The sequence below is a fragment of the Kogia breviceps genome, chromosome 20, assembly GCF_026419965.1.
Source record: "Kogia breviceps isolate mKogBre1 chromosome 20, mKogBre1 haplotype 1, whole genome shotgun sequence".
Classification (NCBI taxonomy): domain Eukaryota; kingdom Metazoa; phylum Chordata; class Mammalia; order Artiodactyla; family Physeteridae; genus Kogia; species Kogia breviceps.
In genome coordinates, this window is record NC_081329.1 from 18,059,376 (window position 1) to 18,072,042 (window position 12,667).

Here is a 12,667-nt window from a genome sequence, read left to right on the forward strand (position 1 = left end):
TGTTAAAATGTGGTTCTTTTTTCACTGAAAAGTTTTCTTTTTCATTTCTTAATAGAAAGTAATTTGGGTGGGTATTATTAAAAATAAACTAACTCATTTTGCTTTATTTTCAGATTGCATGGAAACATTTAGCTTTCTAGTTTAGGAATATGACCAAACAAAAGCTGGGCATAAACACATGTGATAGGGCGCACTGAAGTACTGTTAAAATGCAAAATTCTGCACATGGCACTAGACCATGCATTATTGTAATTTCACCTTAATACAGTATCATGAAAATAATGTAGTGAATGAGTACTTTGTAATTCATCATTAAATCCATACAATGATTCAAATGAATTAAAATATGTGGATTTTAGCTCTTTTAAATCAGATTTTTTAAAGTGTTTTAACCCAGTGATTTTTATTATTGTTTCTTTTCTTATTCATTCCAACTACCTTTTCTAAAGCATACTATGTACTATAAGTAAATAATATAAATGTATTATAAATATAAATATATTTATATATAAATATAAATTATACATACATGTATGTATACACACACACACATATATCTCAAGGTTCACCTTGGCTACTGATATTTTCAGTTATTCTTAGAAGTAGCAATTAACATGCTTTTAAGCATTTCTTTTATATTCTTCTAGTCGAACTTTCTATCTGTGCAGTTTCGTGACTGTAAGATGGGTACTTTTAAACTAGCTAAATGCAATTTACAAAGGTCACCAATTTATAATATGGCCATGGCCTTTTCAGATCATCAGATAGAAACCTAAATTAAGTATTGTGGCCTGGAATACAGCTCTCCAGATCTTTGGAGAGAACAAAATTATTAAAAATATATAATTTTGTATAATGCAATAAGAAAACAAGTGGGAGAATATGGAGTCTGGCCTCTATGTAAGCTTTTCAGAAAGCACTTTGTTTACCACACAGAGAAAGCGCAGGGCAGGTCATACGGGAGCACAGCAACCAGCTGTGTGCAGCCGGCTGGCTTCCTGCCCCGTGGACCAGTGTTCATAGTGTAAGGGAGTAAAAAATAATTTTCTGTCTACACTTCTGAGATCTCGGCTGAGGCCCTAGTAATAAAGGACAGATTAACTAGAGAGAACCAAACAAATTATTAACATGTATCCCTCATGTATACCTGAGAGGTAGCAGAGAAAAATAAGTAACCCAAAGAAGTGGCTTTGAATTTAGGCTTAAATGCCATCTTAATAGGGGAAGGGGAGGGGAAAGTAGGCCTCTTAGGGGAGAGTAAGGATTTTTAGGGAAGATGAATGGGCCCTTAGAAGAAAAGATGGGAGGTGTGATCGTTTGGACAAAGTGTGTCTGGGTGTGGTGTCACCTTCTAGTCTCCTCTCCCATGACAAGACTTAATCTTCCCTGGTTGATGAAACTCCTGGGGTGGGGGGGACCTGTGACAACTGAATTTTTGTTTGTCATCTTCACTGCTGTGTTGATAGCATCTAGAGAGATGCCTTGTGAGTAGAAAGTGCGAAACTGACTTTTATTTAATATACGAATAAACATGATGGTATTTATACTTTGGGAATATGTGTTGAGACTAAGCAATAGAGGCAAGAAATAAGTCAGAAGTCAGAAAACTTTAAAATAATCTTGCTATGATAAATCCTAAAACAGAATGCTGACAATATGAAAAATAAAGGAAGATGGAGCTATATGCTCCCCACCTCCCAAGAAAGACACATAGGATCTTAGCATCAATAAAATTCTTTGTTTTTTTAAGTACAGTGACTTAAAATATTGTGCTATTATCAATAGAATCAGAGACACTGGGGCGAATAAATAGCTCAATTGTATATACTTAATTGGATTCAGAAGCTTCCGAATTCAGAGTGCTAGAGATTCAGAACTGGGGCTTATATTTGAAGTTCAAGTTAGAGATATGTTTTTAAGTATCATTGTCTCAAGAGGACCCCACTACCATCCCTGAGATATCATCTGATCCACTAAGGACATGAAAAAGCTACAGCTTTCCAATTCACAAATGGAAAAACTATGTCCACAATTGTATATTATTTTGAATCTCATATAATTCCATTCACTCTCACCATGTTCCCTAAATATGTTTCCAATTGCCTGAAGTCTATGCTTTCTAAATATGTTCATCCATCCATAGAGTCAACGAATAATTATTGAGTTATTTAATGAAGGCCATGAATGTAACGGTAATATACTAAATGACATCTTTATGATTCCTAAAGTGCCCCCTTTTCTGAGTTAATATAAAAATCAACTTGATTCCAGCTGAATCAACAATAAAGGTACCAGTAGAATGCCTAGCATGGAGCAGGTATTCAGTAAAAGTGGGTATTAATCTCAATTTATCATTGATAGCATATCTAGCTCTGGGTTTGGTGCTAGGGTGACTATAAAAGAATTCTAAGCAAAGGCATTTATTGTGAGTGTAAAGCAGGAAAAATAATTTCCCCTCTACCCTTATGCATTCTTGGCTGAGAGTCTTATAATATAAAACAAATTAACAAGAGAAAAAACAAACAGAATTTTATTAAAATGTATCCCTCCTGCATGCCCGAGAGATGCCCAGGGAAAAATGAGTAATTCAAAGAAGTGGCTTAGAATTCAGGCTTAAATACCCCCTTAATAGGGAAAGAAGAAGGAAATGTAGGTCCCTTAGGGGAGAGTACATGACGTTTAGGAAAGATGAATGGGCCCTTAGAAGAATAGATGGGAGGTGTGAATAGTTTGTGACAAAGTGGGCCTGAGTGTAGTGTCATTTCTAGTCTCCTGTCCAGTGACACGAGTCAGTTTGCCCCGGTTGATGCAACTCCTGGGGAGGGGATTTATGACAATTAAGTTCCTTTTGCTAAATCCTTCTATAGGCAGAGAAGGGGAGTTCAGAGAAATCCTCTCCCTGTATTTGCTGTTTTTCAAGTGCTAAAAGCTCAAAAGAATCAATGCGCCGAAGTGGCATATTTTGGGGTGGCATATTCTGCTACCCTTCCTCAGCTAAGACAAGAAACAACAATAAAACAACTGAAAAGAAAAGGAATACAACACATACATCATCACCAAAGCTCCCCAGCTGAGAAGAATAACCAGTTAATCTTATTTAGTTTTCTGCTACGAGCACTGAGAAGAGCCTGATTTGTGGTGTATAAACTAAAATCAGATTGCCATCAGTCCATTTCTCTTTCCAATTTTCACCTCTGGTGGACAGACAGGTTATACTCACAATCTAGGTGTGCCTGACCAAGGTTAGTATGAGTAATGATGGACGAAGCATTCACCTCTTCCCGTAGCCCATGTTCTCCCGAGCGGCCCCTACTGACATTCCACGGAGGGAGAGTCGGAGGAGCAGGGCCAGCCCTCCGGCGGCATCTCTCCAGCACCGATGGCGATACCTGTCCACACAGGTCCCACTTCATGATTGACTATCCAGGCTTCTTTCTGCCCCCGTCCTCCATGGCATCACATGCTGCACTGGGCTGCATTTCCTCTCTGCCACTAACTTGCTATGTCAAAACTGGGCCCTATCTTTTCCCCCCGCTTTAAAACAGAAATTCAAGAGATTCGAAACCTGATTATTGGCCCAGAGGCTTTGCCCTCATCAGGTAGTGAACATTTAGTTATGCTGGGGATCAAAACTTTGTGCTGCCGAGACCGTGTGGACCTTGACAAAGTCATCTTTGTTTAATTCATTTAAAGCAGTACGTTCTAAATGAAAACATATTCTCCATGAATCTCCTCTTTGCCTCATCTCCAAAACTGAGCTTAACCTCAAGCAGAACACATTTCTCAAGAGCTCATTACGCATTAGAGAATTTTACCAAAAAACAGAACAAAACAAAACAAAAAAACCCCAAATTTGACTATACTATAAATAATTTAAATTACTGTAGTAGAATGTAATTAAGTTTGTGAAAGTGGAAAAAAAGTGACTTTCAATAGAATAAGTATTTTGAAATTTGTCTGCAAAATTTTTCACAACCAGTGGTGCTTTCCAATTAATCATCAAGGCTGTGGAAGCCGTACTGTATCTTTCTTGTTCTCTTGAAGTTTTTCTGCTTGCTGTTAGGAAAAAACGACAATAAGCATTACTCTTTCTCCTATTCTCTTTCTTACTATTGTCCTTTAAAGATGTTTTCCTGTCGATCCTTATTGCTTTAAATATTATGGGCTTTCTGGTTGCCCAGTGAAGCTCTCCAGCTGTGTTTCTGGCAAATGTGTGTTTCCTTAAAGATTTTTCCCTTTCCTCCTATTGTGCATGTGTAGCAGTGCTTTCCTACGGGCTTCCCATGCTAGCAATCTTAGTGTGAATGATGCTCACGACCACCTATGGGTTTTTTTTGGGTTTTTTTTGTTTTTTTTTTGTTTTTTTTTTGTTTTTTTTTTGTTTTTTTTTTTGTTTTTTTTTTTTGTTTTTTTTTGTGGTATGCGGGCCTCTCACTGCTGTGGCCTCTCCCATTGTGGAGCACAGGCTCCGGACGCGCAGGCCTAGCGGCCATGGCTCACGGGCTTAGTTGCTCCGCGGCATGTGGGATCTTCCCGGACCAGGGCACGAACCCGTGTCTCCTGCATCGGCAGGCGGATTCTCAACCACTGCGCCACCAGGGAAGCCCTGTTTTTTGTTTTTTTAAATTTATTTATTTATTTATTTATTCTTGGCCGCATTGGGTCTTCGTTGCTGCGCCAGGGCTTTTTCTAGTTGCGGAGAGCGGAGGCCACTCCTCGCTGAGGTGTGCGGGCTTCTCACTGCGGTGGCTTCTCTTGTTGCGGAGCACCGGCTCTAGGCGTGCAGGCTTCAGTAGTTGTGGCACGCAGGCTCAGTAGTTGTGGCTCGCGGGCTCTAGAGCACAGGCTCAGTCGTTGCGGTGCACAGGCTTTGTTGCTCTGCAGCGTGTGGGATATTCCCGGAAGAGGGATCGAACCCGTGTCCTCTGCATTGGCAGGTGGATTCTTAACCACTGCACCACCAGGGAAGTCCCATACCTATGTTGTTTCATCTCTTGGCGATGATACAACTCTGAGTGGGCAAAAGACTTCCCAGCCTCCTTCAAACTCACTTTAATGGCTAAGTTTTTCTGTTAATAGCACATGAGGGGGGTCTAAGAATTGAGTGACTTTATTGTTAGGAACCTAAATCTAATTCTGTGACTGAATAAATGCCAAAAACTGTGATGGAGTTTTCATCCAATTAAATACTGGAAAAGTATTTTCTATGTAAAAGTGCTTCATTTTAGAGTATATGAAGTATGCAGAATAAGCTCAGAATGAGGACTGGGTCATTCTCTGTAAATGTCCACATTTTTCTAAAATTTTTATTCATTTGGGAGTGTGTTGCCCTTTTAATGTCTATTCAGGTTTCTTTTTTACTGTCAGCCTTGGCTAGAGTCCTCTTCTATTTCATCTCAAGAGGTAGCTCCATTTGACTGAGATATCTTTCATCATTCTTGAAATTCAGTTGCTAGGCTGCTACTTTTCCAGGCTGTAAAATCTGACTACGGCATTTTCCATAAACCAACTGGAAAAAAAATTCATTCCAAATAGACATTTTTCTTAAATAGAAATTTTTAACTGCCGTCTTCTTGGGATGTGCCTTTGAGAATTAAGTATCACAGATAGGGAGAAGTTTCAATTGCCATGGTAAGTGGACTTTATTGTTTTCAGTCTCTCTCAACATTAGTAGCTGTTTAGAGACTCATTTTCTGGGAACAGAAAACAAAATGCCTTTCTGCTGTATAAAGTTAATGCCATATAATTTGGACACTTCAAGCATCTGGTTTTTTAAATGATATTTCCAGCCTGCCTTTTAAGATGAATTCCAACATAAACACTTACACGGCACTGAAGGAGGGGACCCCTAACTAAAAGGTGGAAGATCCGTTTTTTCAATGAGCATTTTTACTGTTTAAAAGGAAAGGGGAGCTTTAGCACTCTCCTTTTCTCCTCGCACATTGCTCTTATATAAGTCAGTGTAATGGTCATTTGAGAGCAGAGGGCATCGGGGCCGAGGCAGGCTAAGTGGCTTGCCCTAGGATGTACAGAATAGAATGGCCAGACTGGGATTACAGCTTGGCACGTGAATCAGAGGCTGCACTTAGCTTGCTGTGCCCATTCCTTGTCTGAACAAATGACAGACAATTGTAGTGTTAACTGTAACATGAGCAACACTTAATGAGCAGTGACACCAACGTGATTTACCACTTCTCCTGGAATCTAAGCTATTCCCAGTGAGGAAGCTAAGGGGTTTTGGAACTGAGATTCCATTTTTATGGTCACAAAGCTGTTGCATATTGCTACTTGAATGTGCCAAGTGCTAGCTCTGTAATCAGAAATTAAAAGCAATTTCCCAAATTATCTAGCTTACTTTCCAGGAGACACATGCTTCTCTTTTATATTCATATTTCCCATAACAGGGAACACAGGGAACAGGTCTGAGCAAAACTGAGATTCTTAATTTGTATTTTAATTTTAAGGAATGAAATAGTGAGCGAAACAAATAATCTGCTATTTCCTTCCAGTCTGTGTGCTTACATCTCTGTGTTATAGCCAGTATTGATGTGAGTAGTATTATAATAGTGTTAAATGTGGTAGTTTAAAAACAATTACATCAATTATATGACTTGAAATATAAAATTGGGTTCTCTTTACACCTTTATCATAAGATTGACAATTTAGTGGTAAAATCTGGACTGGAGAGAACAGGTTCTCAATACCTGGGCTTGAACTAATTTTCTAATGTCCTCATGCTTTGGGGCAAAGTCCGAGAGTCCTTTTTCTATTCTTGTTATAACTCAGATTTTTAAAAGTGGTGACTTACAATTCACTTCCATACTTCTCAGTTCTCACTGCCATATTTAAGTTGTTCAAACCCCCTCCCTATTAGGATCATAAGGATACAAACGTCAGCAGGTCACTTGATCATCCTTTCAGATAGTATTTCTTCTTACAAAACATAAAACAGAGCATTCCATTAATAGCTTTTATTTTTACCCTTAATTTAGCCATGGCAATGTAAAACAATTATCTCAGACATTGTAATCTCTTTTAACCTTTTTTGGGCCTCTCGCTGCTATGGCCTCTCCCGTTGCGGAGCACAGGCTCTGGATGCGGAGGCCCAGCGGCCATGGCCCACGGGCCCAGCCGCTCCGCGGCACGTGGGATCCTCCCTGACCGGAGCACGAACCGGCGTCCCCTGCATCAGCAGGCGGACTCTCAACCACTGCGCCACCAGGGAAGCCCTAACCTCTTCTTTTCTTCTTCTAGTCTCACAGATATTAAGACGTCGAATTTTCTTTAGCCTTTCCTGTTTATCTAGAGAGATGCCACGTCTAATTATATTCACAAATGCCCTCCTTTCTCTACTCCCAATTTTAGAAAATAAATAATAAAACCTTACTTAAAGAGAGGAAAGGCTGTGGGGATGGAAAGGAGAAGATGGTACTTATATCCATGAGCATTCTAGGTCTTATACAGTGAAATCCAAATGGAGCAAGTTTGTAGTGATGGAGCCTCTGCGTAAGTGGGCTGTGGAGCAGGTGAGCCTCAGTGCCACACGTCCCAGAGCCAGGCACCTGCAAACTCTAATCACAGTGCAGCTGCCTTCAGTTTTGCATATGCCGATGTGAGTCAGAATACTAGTGCGTGCCTAAGACCAGGACCTCTTCTCATTGGATTATGATCATTATAACCTGTCTACTTTATTCCCACCTTGGAGAGCCCAGCTGCCTGGCTGATCTTCTGTCTTTGTCACTAGTTCCTTGGCCACCACACCTCTGAGAAAGCATAACTCATCTCTGTATCCCAGATTTCACCTCGACTATTGGTCCCATATTAAGTAACCTCATTGCTTTTCCATATTCTCTCTCATATCCTTCAGATAAACTCACACTGGTCCCTGATTTAATACTCCAACATCTGACTTCATATTCTCATCTGAAATCCCATTCCTTTGCTCTTCTCTACCCCTCAAAAAATGTCTATACCCTCTCCACTTCCTCATATTTCATTTTCTATTTACCCCACTCTAATCAGGTCTTCAGATAAATCTTCAAAGTTCTCCGTTAACTTTCTTCAGAGAAGATTTCCATCATTTTCATTTCATCGTAGGTGTCACTTCCTTTGTGAGGCATTCTCTTTCTACCACTTTCAAAGTAGTTTCCCACGCCCCCATTATATCACCCTGCCTATTATCCTCATAGCATCTATCACTATTTAATATTTCATTGCTTATATCATGAATCCATTATATTGTATTTATCACCTTCAGAGAATATTACTATTTTATGTGTTATTTTCTATATATTTATACACATAAATTTACACGTTATTGGTTTATTATGCTTTCCATAACTATGTGACATTCATGAGTGCAGCAGACTTGAACTCTACCTGCACGTTGTTGTCACTAAAAGCATATTTTATCGAATGAAGACTAGAGTCTCAGATACAGTGCCTTGCTCTGAGTATTTATACAAAATACCTAAATAATGATGCCAGGTAGATTGGAATATTTATAACATTACCTTGGCTTTAGTATTTTGTACTGTTGTCCCCTTCTGTGAGGCAGGGGAGTAGTAGCCAATGGGCTCTGATGCTTTAGTTAATTTTTCTCCCATTCCATCCAGCTCGGTAGACTTTACCAGAATTCTCCAGAGCTAGATTATTAGTGATGAATCATGTTTAGGTCATTAGTGATTAATGAATGATTAATTCATTCTCTTCTAGTATTTACACACTAAGTTATTAAATTTACTGAATAAAATAACCCTTTCTGAAAACCAGATTTTCCATACCTTTGGAGAAAAATGTTGAAAAGTTCACAAGGTCTAGAAAGTGCAAAGTCCAGAATTAAATCAGCCCTTCCCTGAATTACAAGAGAATACAAGTAAATGCATTTATCTTAATGTGACTGCTGATAAACATCTGGATCCAAGAAGGCGGAAGACTTCCTCAACCTTAGCTAAGAAAGACTGTGTTTTAGAAGTTATTTGATTCTAACGGATGCTTTTAAACATAAAATCTAGTATGAAATAGAACTGCAAATCTAAGATGAAGGAAGTCCTAATTATTTTAAGTAATAACCAATAATAGGGGTAGTCACAACCTTGAAAACCAAAAGAATTGCAAAGCAATAATTTTGAGAATGTTGAACTTCTATTTCCGAAGGAAGTAGAGAGGACTAACCAGAGAGACATCTCAGCACAGTGATATATTCTCTCAGGAAATCTTGGCCATTTCTCTTTCCGGAAGTTTACTTAGCTCTTCTGAGAAAATAAGTATATCTGCAAGTTGTTACATTCCTTTAGAATGACAATAAACAAACAATTTTCTATTTTATTTATGGAATTCTCATAATGCCAAGGGAACCAAGATATTTCAGAATATGTTTAATACTTGAAAATGGGGCAGCATTTAACATTTTAGACGAAGGTTGTAAAAGTTTCAAATATAGGGTAGCTTGCTTAATCTCTTAGAGTTGTATGATGTTGTTCTTCTCTAGTACTATGAGAGCATTGTAACCACTGTGAACGCTTTTGTGATCTTGAAAAACACTCAGGTCTGTGAGACTTAAGAAAAAAGGAAATTTTTAAAGAAAACTATAATCTTGTTGTATTTTTGCAGCTTATATATTCTGAAGTATTTTGTGATGAACAAGATATACAAAGTAATAACGTTAAACTCATATTTTTTTTATTTAAGAAAATATCACTGAATTTCTCGAGGTGGTAAAATAGTTTTAATTAAATAACAGATTTTTTTGTTTTCTTGACAACTTTTTCTCTTGGCTTTTTGTTATGCTATTTGCTTTTTCAAATCGTTAGAGGCATTTGATATATTTACTGAATTTCTGATGCTTTACCAAGAAAAATCAATTCTGTTGTTGAAAGACCATTTTCTTTGTAATGTGTGTTTGTTTTATTTCAGATACTTATTAAGTTCTCCTTTCTTTTCTAAGGCATGTTAATCTCACCTTCATGTCTAAACAGAATTTGTAGAAATAGAATATTCTAAAAAGGAAGTTTGCTTTAATATGAGATTAAAGACAATGCATGGTCTGAATCGTCACAGCATTTTACTTGTGACTTTAGAGACCAGCTATACCAGGGAAGGTCTCTTCCTTGTCAGCTGGACATAATCAGGTTTCTGGGCTCTTTGGCTCCACTCTCACATCCATACTCTTCCTCTTTTCAAGAACATGGCTCTTCCTTTTTATTCCCTTTAATTGCGGCGGTCCTTAGAGTTCCCTTTATCATCTTCCTATAATATATTTTCTACTTTGTAATAATAGCCATTGTCAGAGCTATAAAATCTCCACCAGAATCTTCAGGCAAAGTAAATTCCCGTGGTATTCTGTCACCTGTTGTATAACTTTACGTTTTGTAGCAGTTAGTAAGTTACACATCTGCCCTCCGAATTGGAATTAAGGTCTAAAGCTTTTTGGCTACTTTCAAGAAAATATTAAATACTAATTTAAATAATAAAAATGACAATAAAGAAAAAGGTAATTTTTTATATTATGAAAGAATTTGTTCTTAATCATCTAATAGTGTTAGCTCTTCTAATACATTTAAAATTATAATTTAACATATGAAACTATTTTTATTATATTACATATAATATATGTCATTCTTAAAAAATTGGAGCGATAATATTTAACAGTGCATTAATACAATTTGAAGTTATAGCTCTAAAATAAAAAGAAAAATGAGAGAAAGCCAAACAACTTGGATATTTTGCATTTCTCAGTATATAGTTCAACATTTTATTTAGTGTAGGATTAAGTCAATTAACACCATAAATTAATAATCTTACATTATATGTTTTGTACTACTTAACAGGTAATTTTAATTCTTTGTTAATGTTTTTATTGTTGCATAATTTATTCAGCATTATTTCTGTTGGTGTATTAATTATTAATTGCATGCACAAGAAATCTGAGAAAAACCTGAAAAGGAAAAAAATGAACAATTATTGTTCTATAGAAAATCATATTTTATAAAATTTAAAGTTTCCATCCTTCAGGTAATGAATATATTATTCTGAAAATTGTATACCCAGTACATATGCTTTAAGATTTCTTATACATATTTTTGTTTTATCAGGTAGTAAATAATATATTTGCTCTTTGCAAAAACTAATTTAGAACCTAAATTTATATACTACCATAGAATACCATCTCCCCTTTTCCAAAACTGACTTCTGCTGATATCATTGTATTATGTTACACGATAGTAAATGTGCTGTTTGTTCTTTCAGAGATCAATTTTATACAGATAACTCATTGAAATACAACTAAAATAAATAACATTCTAAATAAAAGTTTTAATTAAATAGTTACATCTATGTAATTCTAAATAAAAGTGATTTTCGGGCTTCCCTGGTGGTGCAGTGGTTGAGAGTCCGCCTGCCGATGCAGGGGATACGGGTTCGTACCCCAGTTCGGGCAGATTCCACATGCCGCAGAGCGGCTGGGCCCGTGAGCCATGGCCACTGAGCCTGCGCGTCCGGAGCCTGTGCTCCGCAACAGGAGAGGCCACAAGAGTTAGAGGCCTGCGTACCGAAAAAAAAAAAAAAAAAAAAAGTGATTTTCTTTCCATAGGATTTTGCAAACACACTGACATTTTATTAAAACATATACACTGAGCTCCTTATATCCTGCATTTTTAAAGCCACAAAAATATCTTGTGGTACAGTTGGCCTCTGTCTACTCCGAAGAACAGATGAAGTTCATTCCAAGAGTAGCATGGCTGTGCATACAGTTACTGGGTTTTAGACAAATGGAAGTATTGCTGAGAATCTTCACAGACTCCTGAGAGCAAAGGTCAATGTTAGGGTTGGACAAACTCCGCTGAAAACGATACACATCTTAGAGATGTAATAGGTAGTTAAATAGCTTTGAAAAGCAAAACTAGTGATAAGGATTTGAGGGGGTTGATAACATTTCAATTAAAATTAATTAAATAAATTAATTTTAATTACTCATCAATAATTGTGTGAGCACTCACCATTATTCTTAGATAGCTTGTGCCTTTTGATTTAAAAAAATCTTTGGTTTTATTTTTGAATACTTCTTTTCTTTCTTTCTTTTTTTTTTTAGATGACACGAGAACAGTACATACTAGCGACACAACAAAATAACCTGCCAAGGGCTGAGAATGCACAACTTTACCCAGTGGGGATTTACGGATGGCGAAAGAGGTGCTTATACTTCTTTGTCCTTCTGCTGTTGGTTACCATGATAGTTAACTTAGCCGTGACAATTTGGATACTGAAAGTGATGAACTTCACCGTGGTAAGTACCACCATGACTTTATATCTGTTGCCTTTGGCTCAAAGAAGATATAGCTTTATTATTTTTTTAATTGACAGTTATTCATCTTAATCTTTACATGTTTGTCTTGAAATTTCGAAGACCGTCATATATTATTTTATGACTGCATTCAATAAGTAATCATGATACATATATTTTACTACCTGCCATTTGAGTGTGGGGAATTTAGATCATGAGACAGCACAGCACATCGATTTATTAGGAAGTTAGAAAACTTGTAATCAATAAGCATGAAGCATTGTTCGCTAAACCTGGGAATCTAAAATCTGCTTTTAGAAATGATATTTCATGTTAAAATTAATATAGGAAATCACAAGTTCCTTTGAAATACTTTATACAGAGTAT

The 12,667-nt window shown here is 37.1% G+C and overlaps 1 protein-coding gene across 6 annotated transcripts in view; it reads left to right on the forward strand.

The window, feature by feature from the left end:
- The window catches only part of SGCZ (sarcoglycan zeta), a 926,925-nt gene that overhangs the window by 525,717 nt on the left and 388,541 nt on the right, over nt 1–12,667 (forward strand). For all 6 annotated transcript variants that reach the window (XR_010838464.1, XR_010838463.1, XM_067022529.1 and 3 more), the window contains exon 2: nt 12,089–12,283. Coding sequence is in view for 4 of the 6 variants with exons in the window: in XM_067022529.1 (XP_066878630.1) it covers nt 12,089–12,283 (195 nt within the window). In the remaining 2 variants the exon portion in view is untranslated. The remainder of the gene's footprint in view (nt 1–12,088; nt 12,284–12,667) is intronic.